Source organism: Coregonus lavaretus, assembly GCF_964263955.1.
Source record: "Coregonus lavaretus genome assembly, chromosome: 19".
NCBI lineage: Eukaryota > Metazoa > Chordata > Actinopteri > Salmoniformes > Salmonidae > Coregonus > Coregonus lavaretus.
Window position 1 is genome coordinate 36,262,456 of NC_140006.1, and position 16,415 is coordinate 36,278,870.

At 42.6% G+C, this 16,415-nt stretch overlaps 1 protein-coding gene across 1 annotated transcript in view; it reads right to left on the reverse strand.

Annotated features, from left to right (window-relative positions):
* Positions 1-9,424: 9,424 nt before the first annotated feature.
* LOC311146283 (SPRY domain-containing SOCS box protein 4-like) overlaps positions 9,425-16,415 on the reverse strand; it is a gene marked incomplete at its 3' end in the record, with an annotated part of 120,242 nt that continues 113,251 nt past the window's right edge. Inside the window, exon 4 of the mRNA XM_084182776.1 lies at positions 9,425-9,549. Within this exon, the coding sequence (XP_084038902.1) occupies positions 9,425-9,549 (125 nt within the window). The remainder of the gene's footprint in view (positions 9,550-16,415) is intronic.

Consider the following 16,415-nt stretch of genomic DNA (forward strand, 5'->3'; position numbering starts at 1 on the left):
TATATAGACAGGTGTGTGCCTTTCCAAATCAATTGAATTTACCACAGGTGGACTCCAATCAAGTTGTAGAAACATCTCAAGGATGATCAATGACAACAGGATGCACCTGAGCTCATTTTCGAGTCTCATAGCAAAGAGTCTAAATACTTATGTAAATAATGTATTTCTGTTTTTTATTTTTAATACATTTGCACAAAAATTGAAAAAACAGTTTTCGTGTTGTTATTATGGGTTATTGTGTGTTGATGAGGAAAAAGTGTATTAATCAATTTTAGAATAAGGCTGTAACGTAACTAAATGTGGAAAAAGTCAAGAGGTCTGAATACTTTCCGAATGCACTGTATATCCCTCTTCAATTTGAATTTTTGTTCCTGCCTTTTTTACAGCTCCACACACACAGTCAGTCGCACATACACACACACACAGACACACTTCTCACTAGCTCCAATAGGAAAATTATTTGGAAAGTAACACTGGAAAGAACAATTGACTGTTTATGAAAAAAACAAAGTTAACAGGGTTGAGTTCAGTCCAAAGCATTGCCCCAAACCGATTATATTTCTGTAGTGCAAGGTCGGCATTTGTAGAATACAAATATGTACTTACCAAAGAAGCCCAGAAGAGGGAGAACAGCACCTTTCTTCGGCTGGGAGAGGATCCGAGTACAGATATATTTAAACCGTTATGAAAGGCATCCAGTGCTGCCTCTCTCCTCTGGTTTAAAGCCACTGCCCATACAGTATATATCAGAGGACAAGTCACGACTTCTAATAGAAATCTAGATACAGTTCCCTGATTCCTTGTATCTGTATCAATGTCTCTCGGTCGGTCGTCCATTCATTCATCCATCCATCCATCCATCCGTGTGTGTGTGTCCTGTCCCAGGTCTAATCCGTCACATCCGTTCATCCTCTGGGACGGAGCTGCCGTTTATGGGTCACAATTTATTAAGCTATTAACTTTTATCACCATTCCTTCACCATCACACACATGCCTCGAGCCCATGGATAGACCCTGGATGGGTGCTGGATGGACACACACACACACACACACACACACACTTACAGATACTGCACACACACAGTCCCTCGCCCATCGCCTCATCGGTCTGAGGTTGTAAAAAGAGGGATATATTACTGGGCTTTTAGTGGCCGTGCATGTCACCTACTGGAGCCATACGGGACATATCACACACCAGCATAACACACAAATCACACACCTACTATTCACCACTAAGGGCACTGAGCTGTGTTTGTTTTGTGTGTGTGTGTGTGTGTGTGTGTGTGTGTGTGTGTGTGTGTGTGTGTGTGTGTGTGTGTGTGTGTGTGTGTGTGTGTGTGTGTGTGTGTGTGTGTATTTTAAGAGTGTTACTGTAAAATTACACACAGATTAAATGGATTGAAATGTTATGTAATTGTGTGTGGGTTAGTGCATGAGCTTGTGTATGTGTGTATTACTATGTGTACTTGGTGTGTACATGGTGTGTGTGTGTGTGTTTACGAGTGTGCGTACTGTGTTCACTGAAGCAAGGCAGGTTAGATCTCATTAAATGTTCTTCCTGGCAACAAGGGGGAAAAACCTCATTTCAGAATCCCTAGTGCTGTAAGAGAGAACACAATGTACAGTACATAGTTCCAAACTAAGGTGACATGTATTCTGGAGTGTTGGCACAAGAATGCTGTGTTGGTGTGTGAAATCAAACGAGTGAAAACATGTCACTGGTACTAGAACACCAATAAAACTAGTATTGAAGTTTTGGAACACCGCTCCATATTAAAATGGGATGACGACAGTAGCTGCAAAACAATCAATCAATCAGTCCATCCGTCCACAATCTACAGTACCAGTCTAAAGTTTGGACACACCTACTCATTCAAGGGTTTTTCTTTATTTTAACTATTTTCTACATTGTAGAATAATAGTGAAGACATCAAAACTATGAAATAACACATATGGAATCATGTAGTAACCAAAAAAGTGTTAAACAAATCAAAATATATTTGAGATTCTTCAAAGTAGCCACCCTTTGCCTTGATGACAGCTTTGCACACTCTTGGCATTCTCTCAACCAGCTTCATGAGGTAGTCACCTGGAATTAATTTCAATTAACAGGTGTGCCTTCTTAAAAGTTAATTTGTGGAATTTCTTTCCTTCGTATACAGAAAATAGCCCTATTTGGTAAAAGACCAAGTCAATATTATGGCAAGAACAGCTCAAATAAGCAAAGAGAAATGACAGTGCATCATTACTTTAAGGCATGAAGGTCAGTCAATACGGAACATTTCAAGAACTTTGAAAGTTTCTTCAAGTGCAGTCGCAAAAACCATCAAGCGCTATGATGAAACTGGCTCTCATGAGGACCGCCACAGGAAAGGAAGACCCAGAGTTACCTCTGCTGCAGAGGATAAGTTCATTAGTTACCAGCCACAGAAATTGCAGCCCAAATAAATGCTTCACAGAGTTCAAGTAACAGACACATCTCAACATCAACTGTTCAGAGGAGACTGCGTGAATCAGGCCTTCGTGGTCGAATTGCTGCAAAGAAACCACTACTAAAGGACACCAATAAGAAGAAGAGACTTGCTTGGACCAAGAAACATGAGCAATGGACATTAGACATGTGGAAATCTGTCCTTTGGTCTGATGAGTCCAAATTTGAGAATTCTGGTTCCAACTGCCGTGTCTTTGTGAGACGCAGAGTAGGTGAACGGATGATCTCCGCATGTGTGGTTCCTACCGTGAAGCATGGAGGAGGAGGTGTGAAGGTGTGGGGGTGCTTTGCTGGTGACACTGTCTGTGATTTATTTAGAATTCAAGGCACACTTAACCTGCATGGCTACCACAGCATTCTGCAGCGATATGCCATCCCATCTGGTTTGCGCTTAGTGGGACTATCGTTTGTTTTTCAACAGGACAATGAATCAAAACACACCTCCAGGCTGTGTAAGAGCTATTTGACCAAGGAGAGGGATGGAGTGCTGCATCAGATGACCTGGCCTCCACAATCACCCGACCTCAACCCAATTGAGATGAGTTGGACTGCAGAGTGAAGGAAAAGCAGCCAACAAGTGCTCAGCATATGTGGGAACTCAAATATAAAATATATTTAGATTTAACACTTTTTTGGTTACTACATGATTCCATATGTGTTATTTCATAGTTTTGATGTCTTCACTGTTATTCTACAATGTAGAAAATAGTAAAAATAAAGAAAAACCCTTGAATGAGTAGGTGTGTCCAAACTTTTGACTGGTACTCTATATCTATTTATCTATCTATAGTATCTATAGCACAAACACATACACACCCCTCAAGTGATAAGAACCCATTAGTCATAATAGCAACGCTGTCATCGACACGAGGCCTCCCCTCGTTTCCTTGTCATCCTTATTTATTGCCCTTCTCTTATGTGCAACACCGTTTCCTTGGCAACTTGGGTCCTCTCCAGTTTGGGGGAGCTGTGTTTATTAAAGATGCATGGTGATTAATTGTGGGACTTGAGACTTTGTTGGGTATAGTAACATCACTGACTCTGACAATACTTCCATATTGAGCAATTTCCCAAATAGAAGATAATTATGTGCTAGTTAAAAATGGAAAGAGTGCTAATCAGAAGTAGATGTTATTTTTTAAAAGAGAGAGAGGGGTGAATTGGATTGTTGACTAAAATACATGAGCTGGATCGGCAAACAAGGCAAGAGCAAGTGGAGCCCAGAATTATTTTGGGACACCATAGAAATAGGTTGACAGTCTCCATCTCTCTCTGTCTCTCTTACCCGTTCTCTTTCCCTGCAGTCCATATCTTTGTTTCTACTCCTCAATAATTGGCCCCTTGAGGATAAATAAAGTGTATTGAATTGAACATGTCTCTCGTTTCACTTAAACATTTTTGTCACAATTGACCCCTGCTGTAAACACCTCCGGGAGGACTTGTAGCTTGTCTTTCCAACTTCAGCGTGGCAAGGGGAGTGGCCACAGACCCCCTTGTGTCCTGTCAACATTTCTGGTCCAGATGTTACACAAAGAGTCATGTTAACGAGAACAGCTCAGCCACTGTAAACTGGAATTGAATAGTGTCCAATAACCTTTGACATTTTACTAGAGTTTTTTAGCCCTGTATGCAGCTGCTGTTTGTAGGGTCTAAGGCCCCGAGATTTTCCTGTCCATTTAACAACCAGGGAAAACCCAGAACCTTACCCATGACTGAAGCTGGAATAACCATCCTTCTCTTTATATTCCCCAGGGGCGCAACTTTGGTTTTAGAAGTGGGGGGACATAACTTGGTGGGGGGTCTGGGGGTCCTCCAATTTTGGGGGGCATCTAAAGCTCATTTCCTGCATTTCTACATACTCTAATATGACCCATGGCCCTTCTAGCTGTCTATATTTAGAACAACATAAAGTAAGTAAAAATGCCCAGTCATCAAGCTAGGTAAGAGGTCATTATTAAATATTTTTATGTGATTGATAAGACTGAACTAGATCAATGATAATTAAATAATCAATAGTGTTGCACCTTTAACCAATAGCCTAACAAATGAACAACTCTTACAAATAAAGTACAAAGACCTTTGATTGTCTTTATTAAGACATCCTCTATATAACATTTCAGCGAGACTGCCAAGCCAGCCCGAGCTGCCTGCACGCCCAACCCCCACCAGTCTTGTCAATAACTCAACTCTCCCAACACAACTTCCTTCCCATCTTTTTTTATTTTTTATGTCTCAAGGAAAGGTTTTGAAAACAAACGTTTTATAAAAACACACATACACCTTAACACAGAAAAAGTACACCCACCATATAATTCATATCATAGGCCTAATAGTACTGTAGAGCTCTTTTTACTTGCACACAATATAGCTGGGTCACCCTGTCCTGTCCCTAGGGTCCCATGGCCCTGCAGCGCCCCAACCCAAAACACCCCACTCAGCTTTAGGGTCTTAGTGAAACATTCATTATTGGTTTCAGGTGTGTTAGGCCAAAGCCAGAGTGTCAACCAACAGTATGACAGACCCCTAGGGCCAGGACTGAGCAGCCCAGCAGCTAGGGATTGCTTAAATAAGTATCTCCCCTGACGTGGGCATGTTTTCAATACAGACTCCTTTTGTCGTACTGTATTCCATATAAGGCATCAAGACCTTATGAAACGTCGCATTTCTTCCATCCATTGTGGGAGGATAACCAACCTTCCAATTAATGGCAATGCATTTCTTAGCCGCTATAAATGCTAGGTTACACCGTTTCTTCTGATGACAGTGTCCAGTATCAACATTTCCAAGCAAACAAAAACAGGGAGAAGGGTGAATCTGTAGACATGCTGAGATAAAAGATCATACTCTTTGCCAGAATTCAGCCAGCCTTCACAAGACCATAACATATGCAAATATGTCTCCTTTTGTGTTTTACACCTCCAGAAGAATAATTATTTCTGTGTGCATGATATTCAGTTTCACTGGCATATAGTACGTTCTATGGATGGTCTTGAACTGCAGTAATTTATGTCTGAGATTATATGAGCATGACTGGGCATTCTAACATATCTGTATCCATTCATCATCATCATCATCATCATCATCATCAATAGCGTCTCCCAGGTCTTCCTCACATTTTTGTTTGACATGTTTTGTGTCATTGGGAAAAGCTTCTATCAACCCTCGAGACAGTTTGGAAATCATTTAACCTTCTTGCTTGTCCAGTGTTTGCTGCACAGAGAAAATAAAGATAGTGAGCTAGCTAGCTAGCGTTAGCCAACTTTTGGCTAGCTCTGCTAGCTAATGGTACATCATCAAATGTACTTCTGTTGAAACGGGACAAAACAAAGGCTACAAAACATTTCCATACACAACAGCTGTTAGATACTGCTACCTGACAGATACTGTAGCTAGAGCTGAACTGGCTGTGGTAGCTATTAGCTAGCTAACTAGCTGCTAGTAGTTCATTCACTTCAGTCGAGAGGGGATGAAACATTAGCTAACGTAACATGTCAGTTACACTACTAGCTCAGCACTGGGAATATATATTTTTCTTCTGTCAAACAGCAGTTACCTTGCCAGCTAGATCAGTCAACTAAAGAATAGCCAGTTTCTGCTCTGCTTGTTTTTACAACTCGGAGCGGAACACAGTCAGCAGCTGCCTCTGTTCATCTCTCCCGTGCTGGTCCTATACGCCAGCCTTTCAGAAGCGTTGCCTTCACACAGCCTGTCCGCATGCTCTGTGGTATCTGTGCCATCCTAAATCCAGCCGACTGAAACCGGAAAATAGCCTACCCGACCGTTCCGCATGGCCCTAAAGCACACTGGAGCCACGTTTTGTATCACACTGCAATGATAAAACTGGGGGGGGTTGAAAGTTGCACCCCTGCAATTCCCATCATCCCCAAGGAAAGTCACTCTCCAGAAGAGATATGCACCTTGCCCCTTTTCACGCCTCATCTGCCAAGGTCCCTCAACAGCAGCTAAATGCCGCTTTATCGCCATTTTACCACTTAAGAGAAAACGGATGCTGGATAACGTCCACAAAGCATATGGGAGGAGAGATTAAGTATCTGTTTCCAAGGTTATTCTCCCGTTTTATTCTGTCGGTAACAATTTGTCTTTATAGGCTTCACAGTTGTAAGCATCCACTAGCAAAGTAGGTACCCGAGAGCCTTGCATAGTTGCGAGCAAGCATTGAATTAGTTCTAGGTCGACTATCAGAGTTTATGAATATCTGTGAAAGTTAAAGAAATAGTCCATATACCTACTTCCGAATAGCCCCATTTCAATCCTTCGTATTAAAGGTCCCGCACAGTCATCCTATTTCCCAAGTAAAAATGGCCTTTGAATGGCCAAAACATCACCCATAATATTTTTACAGTATTAAAATGCTCAGAATTGAAGAAATTCGACCTCTAACTGGGCAGGGAGCAGGGAGCTTATATTCATGAGCTCCCCTTGACTGACAGCTCTTTGAAACACCCTTGTGATTGTTGCCAGGTAACAAGGTAAACAATGGGCCACACGTCCTTGATGACTAGGTAAACAATGGGCTATGTCATTCCAAGCCTAAATATACTGAACAAAAATATAAACACAACATGTAAAGTGTTGGTTCCATGTTTCATGCACTGAAATAAAAGATCCCAGAAATGTTCCATACGCACAAAAAGCGTATTTCCCTCATATTTTGTGCACAAATTTGTTTACATCCCTGTTAGTGAGCATTTCTCTTTTGCCAAGATAATCAATCCACCTAACAGGTGTGGCATATCAAGAAGCTGATTAAACAGCATGATCATTACACAGGTGCACCTTGTGCCGGGGACAATTAAAGGCCACTCTAAAATGTGCAGTTTTGTCACACAACAGAGTGCTACAGATGTCTCAAGTTTTGAGGGAGTGTGCAATTGGCATTCTGACTGCAGGAATGTCCACCAGAGCTGTTGCCAGAGAATTTAATGTTCATTTCTCTACCATAAGCCGCCTCCAATGCCGTTTTAGAGAATTTGGCAGTACGTCCAACCGGCCTCACAACCACAGACTACGTGTAACCACGTCAGCCCAGGACCTCCAAATCAGGCTTCTTCACCTGCGACCAGCTGATGAAACTGTAGGTTTGCACAACCAACAAATGTCTGCACAAACTGTCAGAAACCATCTCAGGGAAGCTCATCTGCATGCTTGTCGTCCTCACCAGGGTCTTGACCTGACTGCAGTTCGGCATCGTAACAGACTTCAGTGGGCAAATGCTCACCTTTGATGGCCACTAGCACACTGGAGAAGTGTGCTCTTCACCGATGAATCCCGGTTTCAACTGTACCAGGCAGATGGCAGACAGCGTGTATGGTATCGTGTGGGCAAGCGGTTTGCTGATGTCAACGTTGTGAACAAAGTGCCCCATGGTGGTGGTGGGGTTATGTTTGGGCAGGCATAAGATACGGACCACGAACACAATTGCATTTTATTGATGGCACTTTGAATGCACAGAGATACCATGACGAGATCCTGAGGCCCATTGTCGTGCCATTCATCTGCCGCCATCACCTCATGCTTCAACATAATAATGCATGGCCCCATGTCACAAGGACCTGTACACAATTCCTGGATGCTGAAAATGTCCCAGTTCTTCCGAGACCTGCATACTCAACAGACATGTCACCCATTGAGCATGTTTGGGATGCTCTGGATTGACAGCATGTCCCAGTTCCCCTCAATATCCAGCAACTTCGCACAACCATTGAAGAGGAGTGGAACAACATTCCACAGGCCACAATCAACAGCCTGATCAACTCTATGCGAAGGAGATGTGTAGTGTTGCATGAGGCAAATGGTGGTCACACCAGATACTGACTGGTTTTCTGATCCACGCCCCTCCTTTAAAAAAAAACAAGGTATCTGTGACCAACAGATGCATATCTGTATTCCCAGTCGTGAAATAGATTAAGGTCTAATGAACTTATTTCAATTGAATGATTTCCTTATATGAACTGTGACTCAGTAAAATATTTTGAAAGTGTTGCATGTTGCATTTATACTTTTGTTCAGTGTAGTATACCTCACCCCATTATCTCTGCAAAATGCTCTCATAGTCAACAGAGATGATCATGGACTGTTGGATATCAGACAAAGGGGAAGAAGGATTACTTTATCCTATCCCAGGTATTCCTTAAAGAGGTGGGGTTTCAAATGTCTCCGGAAGGTGGTGAGTGACTCCGCTGTCCTGGCGTCGTGAGGGAGCTTGTTCCACCATTGGGGTGCCAGAGCAGCGAACAATTTTGACTGGGCTGAGCGGGAACTATGCTTCCGCAGAGGTAGGGAAGCCAGCAGGCCAGAGGTGGATGAACGCAGTGCCCTCGTTTGGGTGTAGGGACTGATCAGAGCCTGAAGGTACGGAGGTGCCGTTCCCCTCACAGCTCCGTAGGCAAGCACCATGGTCTTGTAGCAGATGCGAGCTTCAACTGGAAGCCAGTGGAGTGTGCGGAGGAGCGGGGTGACGTGAGAGAACTTGGGAAGGTTGAACACCAGACGGGCTGCGGCATTCTGACAATATTTTCAGCATTACATCTATTGATCAGACAGGCCAGCATAGCCAAAATATTGATCAACATAAATACTCATGAGAAATAAACGTGATAAATTATTTGACAGGAAAAAAATACATTAGAGACATAAACCAAATATAGGCACCCGGACACCATACAGTGTACAGGACCCCATTGATTCGTACAATTTGTAACACTCATCTCCCATCCAAATGCTTGAAAAAAACAATACAATGCTACATAATGTGATGTCATAGCACGTAAAAGTTAATTACTTAGGCTTTAGGAAATGCAACCAACTACAGAGATTGATGGGGAGGGGAGGGGGAGAGGAGGGGGACCCAGGTACTCCGCTTAAATCAAGCAGGCATCAGTCACCCACTTGGATTCAGTCACCCACTTGGGTTCAGTCTTCCCCAAGATTAAAGCGGGAGACAAATCCAGCTGTGGCCGCCTCCTTGTCAGGCCTCTCACACTGGGCAGACAGGGGTCCTGGGATGGACAGCTTGCACAGCTTTCCCACATACGGCTCTGGATCAAGGGTGATCTCGTTGGAGAGGAGATCCAGGAGCCTGTAATGTTTTTGAAAAGGGAAATGTTTGTTAAATGGGTAGTGAATTTAATTTCCTTTTATTTACTGTTCTGAGTTATGATGCTATCAATTTGTTTATGTAGCGACCTACTCATTCTACAATGTGTTTTCTGGTATTTTTGAATAATTTGAAATATGCAATATTTGTTTGTGCACTTTTTGGTTAAACTTTTCAATGTTTGTATTTGGAACGTGTGTGCCTGAAATGCTCAATTGATTTGAAATGAATAACTATAATAATAATAATAATAATAATTTATTACATTTCTATTGCGCTTTTCCTAGAATCTCAAAGCACTTCAAGAGCAAAAAACAAACATGTAATATATGACAGTTCAACCACTATGACTTCCTGTATGCTGTGTCTGGCTTCACAACATATCCCCTCTTCTTTGCCTTGGGAAAACTGATTTGGTATATCAGCATTCCTGCTGTGGTGGTTGCCTGGGAAGCTGTTCAGACAGAGTCGATGTTGAATTCACTAAAATGTCTATCATTACCGCTTGAGGATAGTGGAAAGACGAAAAGAGATGGAAAGTGAAATAGTAATCCCCCCCAATCATCATGATTAGCCCCAATGACACAAGCTGCAGTGCATTCAGAAAGTATTCAGACCCCTTGACTTCTTCCGCATTTTGTTACGTTACAGCCTTATTCTAAAATGTATTAAATAAATGTTTTCCCTCAACAATCTACACACAATACCCCATAATGCACAGCTATTTTCAGGTCTCTCCAGAGACGTTCAATCGGGTTCAAGTCCGGGCTCTGGCTGAGCCACTCAAGGATATTCAGAGACTTGTCCTGAAGCCACTCTTGTGTTGTCTTCATCAAGGATCTCTCTGTACTTTGCTCCATTCATCTTTTCCTCGATCCTGACTGGTCTCCCAGTCCCTGCAGCTGAAAACCATCCCCACAGCATGATGCTGCCACCACCATGCTTCACCGTAGGGATGGTGCCAGGTTTCCTCCAGACGTAACGCTTGACATTCAGGCCAAAGAGTTCAATCTTGGTTTCATCAGACCAGAGAATCTTGCATCTCATGGTCTGAGTCCTTTAGGTGCCTTTTGGCAAACTCCAAGTGGGAGGTGCCTTTTACTGAGGAGTGGCTTCCATCTGGCCACTCTACCATAAAGGCCTGATTGGTGGAGTGCTGCAGAGATGGTTGTCCTTCTGGAAGGTTCTCCCATCTCCACAGAGGAACTATGGAGCTCTGTCAGGGTGACCATCGGGTTCTTGGTCACCTCCCTGACCAAGGCCCTTCTCCCCCGATTGCTCAGTTTGGCCGGGCGGCCAGCTTTAGGAAGAGTCTTGGTGGTTCCAAACTTCTTCCATTTAAGAATGATGGAGGCCACTGTGTTCTTGGGGACTTTCAATGCTGCAGAAATGTCTTGGTACCCTTCCCCAGATCTGTGCCTCGACACAATCCTGTCTCGGAGCTCTACAGACAATTCCTTCGACCTCATGGCTTGGTTTTGCTCTGACATGCACTGTCAACTGTGGGACCTTATGTAGACAGGTGTGTGCCTTTCCAAATCATGTCCAATCAATTTAATTTACCACAGGTGGACTCCAATCACGTTGTAGAAACATCTCAAGGATGATCAATGGAAACAGGATGCACTTGAGAGGTCTCATAGCAAAGGGTCTGAATACTTATGTAAATAAGGTATTTATGTTTTTATTTTTATTTTTTTTAGCAAACATTTCTAGAAACCTGTTTTCACTGTCATTATGGGGTATTGTGTGTAGATTGATGAGGAAAAATAAATAATTTAATCAATTTAAAATAAGGCTGTAACGTAATAAAATGGGTAAAAAGTCGAGGGGTCTGAATACTTTCCGAATGCACTGTGTATGTGTTGTGATAATTGCGTTGTTTGCGCTATAACCTGTTAGTTCATATGCCTTGACACCGTGATATATAGGCTTAAGGCTGAGACAATAAGAAGACACAGGGGCAGAATAAATTTAACCACCTATGTTTCATCACCAAACCGGAGATCAACATCTGTCTGGTAAAGTCCACAAAACATATTGCATGTAACAAACAGTTACATGACCTACAGCATGGTCAACAAAGTTAATTCTCAGACTACTAAACAACTATTGATTTAGAACCACAAGTTACCGCAAGTCGCAAAGAAAACAGTTGCTGCCTCCACTATTCCATCACCATTTCAACATAATCTAATCACCTATGCTTAGTCTAATACAGTGCCAACTAAAAGACACCCAAAATGATTTAGTCCAATCAACGTAAGCTAAATATGATCTGACTGTCCATGTTACTGGTGTGGGGGTGTGTGTGTGTATGTGTGTCCGTTATAATCATTGGCCAGTACGGAGAATTAAGTCAAACCAAGTCCAAACCCCTATCTCCATCCATTGACGATTTTAGCTAGCTAGCTAGCCAGCCACCAGAGGACAACAACACAACGAGATGCAACAATTCAAGTTTTCTGTCAATAACGTTTTGCTTCTAATGTGATGTGATTGATGTGAAGCCAAATCCAAACTGTCTTCCCTTGACACTTTTTTTTGGTGCGCTAAGGACCATTCACAGCTGAGCTAACTCAGTTTAGCTCAACACTGATTGGCTATTATTTTATTTTTTATCAAGGTAGGCCAAATGCTCCCCATGAATACATGCCACTGTATTATGGTCAGCGTTTGCAAGATCCACTGATCCACTGTTAATGATGGTACAGCATCCATCTTCAGGATTAGCTTCCTGAAATGTAAGACCCATAGAATGTTCTCCCCAGTTGATAAAGCAACTTCGCGCAACCTGATCGTAATTTCCGGTGCAGCCTGTCCACCCGAAATGAAAAGCAGCCACTGCTGTCAGATGTCTTCATTCTTCGGAATATAGTGTAACTTTAAATGAACACTATGGCATCCAGTCACAACAAAGTGTAAGTACAGTAACTTGCTAGCTAAAAGTCACAACACAGATGAAGGGGTTAGTTACTAGTATCGTTCTGCTTGAGCTATCTTATGGTTTGTAAACAAAGCCGTATAATGCGCACATGATGACGGTTTTAAGGCGTTGTACCATTGGTGTATAAAATGTCCGATAATACGTGACATTGCATAATGCAAGCCTCCTGAATCCAAGCGGTTGACATGGGGGTGGGGACCAGTAACTTTATGATCAACTTTGTCAATGTACCAGCTACAGTAATATTTCATACTTGGGTCAACCTACTATAATATGCCATTTAGCAGACGCTTTTATCCAAAGCGACTTACAGTCACGTGTGCATACATTTTTACGTACGGGTGGTCCCGGGGATCGAACCCACTACCCTGGCGTTACAAGCGCCATGCTCTACCAATTGAGCTACAGAGGACCACTATGAACTGGTTTCATCCAAATTGATGAAAAACATGATTTTCACTGTTCAGGACCTTTAACAATACCCCTTCACAAGAAGTTCCTGCAAGTACCTATACCCACCTGCGAATTCTGTGGGATCCACAGGACCAGGATTAAAGAACACTGTTTTAAAGAGAAGAGTAAATTAGAGTTTGGAGAGTGATCAATATATCCTGCTCGTGTCCTTGTACTCAAACAGAATGATGCCAACAGACCTTTGATCAAACCCCATGTAGTCTTGTTTTTCAATTACATTTGAGCTGCTTCCAAAAGATGAGGCTGGCACGGAAGAGCAGTATCACGCTGTCTGGCATTGATTTCCAATACAGCTATCCCTTACACATCGAGATAGGGAGACTGGAGACTTAGGCGGATTATGTGAAACTCTGATATCACATTGTTCAGCAGAGATGTAAGCTCCGGTCTGGCAGATGTCCGCTCCATTATCACAGATGTCTGCTCCATTATCCCGAGTGCCACATTTGAGATGTGCACTTAGCACTCCCTTTGAATATCTATCATTTTCACTTACGCACAAGTCCGTGTATCAGCTTAGCACCGGTCCGTGTATCCGTGCTAAGGTAAAGGCTGTACAGGTTATATTTATAGCTAGCCGTCTGATCGACGCATAAACATTCACTTGTTAAAATGTAAATTAAACTGCAGGCTTTGAGATTCAATGGTTAAGCTTAGTGGAGTGGTTTGGAAGCGAGAAGGAAGCCAATTTGCTGGCCTCTACCATTCTCAAGAGGGTAAATCCTCTTCAGACTTATTTAAGATGTTCCAAGGAAGAGTGCACTTGGATTCAGCACTGATCATCCACTTAATATATCTCTAATCATTTCTAGGGATCATAGAAAATGATCACTAGGGGGAAAACTCCTCAGCTTGTAACTACAGTTTTCTCAGCGTAATGGACAAGATGTGATGCTGAGAAAGATGGAGAGTGGGAGGCAAGTAGAGATGGAGGGAGAGAGGTAGGTAGAGATGGAGAGAGAGAGGTAGGTAGAGATGGAAAGATAGAGGTACTGTAAGTTAGAGATTGAGAGAGAGGTAGGTTAGAGATGAAAGAGGTAGGTTAGAGATGAAAGAGAGAGGTAGGTTAAAGACGGAAAGAGTGAGGTAGGTTAGAGATGGAAAGAGAGGTAGAGATGGAAAGAGAGAGGTAGGTTAGAGATGGAAAGAGAGAGGTAGGTTAGAGAGGGAAAGAGAGGTAAGGTTGAGATAGAAAGAGAGAGGTAGGTTAGAGATGGAAAGAGAGAGGTAGGTTAGAGATGGAAAGAGAGAGGCAGGTTAGAGATGGAAAGAGAGAGGTAGGTTGGAGATGGAAAGAGAGGTAGGTTAGAGATGGAAAGAGAGGTAGAGATGGAAAGAGAGGTAGGTTAGAGATGGAAAGAGAGAGGTAGGTTAAAGACGGAAAGAGTGAGGTAGGTTAGAGATGGAAAGAGAGGTAGGTAGAGATGGAAAGAGAGAGGTAGGTTAGATATGGAAAGAGAGAGGTAGGTAGAGATGGAAAGAGAGAGGTAAGGTAGAGATGGAAAGAGAGAGGTAGGTAGAGATGGAAAGAGAGAGGTAGGTAGAGATGGAAAGAGAGAGGTAGGTTAGAGATGGAAAGAGCGAGGTAGGTTAGAGATGGAAAGAGCGAGGTAGGTTAGAGATGGAAAGAGCGAGGTAGGTTAGAGATGGAAAGAGAGAGGTAGGTTAGAGATGGAAAGAGAGAGGTAGGTAGAGATGGAAAGAGAGGTAGGTTAGAGATGGAAAGAGAGAGGTAGAGATGGAAAGAGAGAGGTAGGTTCGAGATGTAAAGAGAGAGGTAGGTTCGAGATGGAAAGAGAGAGGTAGGTTAGAGATGGAAAGAGAGGTAGGTTAGAGATGGAAAGAGAGAGGTAGGTTAGAGATGGAAAGAGAGAGGTAGGTTAGAGATGGAAAGAGAGAGGTAGGTTAGAGATGGAAAGAGAGAGGTAGGTTAGAGATGGAAAGAGAGAGGTAGGTTAGAGATGGAAAGAGAGGTAGAGATGGAAAGAGAGGTAGGTTAGAGATGGAAAGAGAGAGGTAGGTTAAAGACGGAAAGAGTGAGGTAGGTTAGAGATGGAAAGAGAGGTAGGTAGAGATGGAAAGAGAGAGGTAGGTTAGATATGGAAAGAGAGAGGTAGGTAGAGATGGAAAGAGAGAGGTAAGGTAGAGATGGAAAGAGAGAGGTAGGTAGAGATGGAAAGAGAGAGGTAGGTAGAGATGGAAAGAGAGAGGTAGGTTAGAGATGGAAAGAGCGAGGTAGGTTAGAGATGGAAAGAGCGAGGTAGGTTAGAGATGGAAAGAGAGAGGTAGGTTAGAGATGGAAAGAGAAAGGTAGGTTAGAGATGGAAAGAGAGAGGTAGAGATGTAAAGAGAGAGGTAGGTTAGAGATGGAAAGAGAGAGGTAGGTTAGAGATGGAAAGAGAGAGGTAGAGATGGAAAGAGAGAGGTAGGTTAGAGATGTAAAGAGAGAGGTAGGTTAGAGATGGAAAGAGAGAGGTAGGTTAGATGGAAAGAGAGAGGTAGGTTAGAGATGGAAAGAGAGAGGTATGGTAGAGATGGAAAGAGAGAGGTAGGTTAGAGATGGAAAGAGAGAGGTAGGTAGAGATGGAAAGAGAGAGGTAGGTTAGAGATGGAAAGAGAGAGGTAGGTAGAGATGGAAAGAGAGAGGTAGGTTAGAGATGGAAAGAGAGAGGTATGGTAGAGATGGAAAGAGAGAGGTAGGTTAGAGATGGAAAGAGAGAGGTAAGGTAGAGATTGAAAGAGAGAGGTAGGTTAGAGATGGAAAGAGAATGGTATGGTAGAGATGGAAAGAGAGAGGTAGGTTAGAGAAAGAAAGAGAGAGGTAAGGTAGATAAATAGAGAGCTAGGTACAGATATAAAAAGGGGGGTAGGGAGTTAAGTCAGCTGAGGTCGAGGGACGATGAGGTTACACATGAGGTTACACACCTTCCCCGTCCTCCCTAAACAAACACACAGCTGGCAGCCCAGCCTTGTGCCACAGAGGAGATCACCGTCCCAGAAAACAAGGGCTTTTTTCATTCATTTTGCTTTTATTCACATTTCAGATCTGCTAACGACAGCACTGTCCATACATTTCACTGTGTGTGCCCCAGTATGGCCCTGGTGTCTATTCACAGCAGGCAGATATAGATTAAAACCATCAGTGATCGTATAATAATAATAATAATAATAATAATAATAATAATAATAAAAGCAGCATCCTGTTAAAAAAAGCCTTAGGGTGACAGAGCTGATCATCATCTCCCATATTGGTGTAGTATATTTACCTGAAAGTAACCATCATTATCAATTAAAAAAAGGAACTACCTCATGATAAATAAATAGTCATAACATCATCATATCATCGTCGTCGTCATCAAAATCATAATCCACACTCACAATAAAAT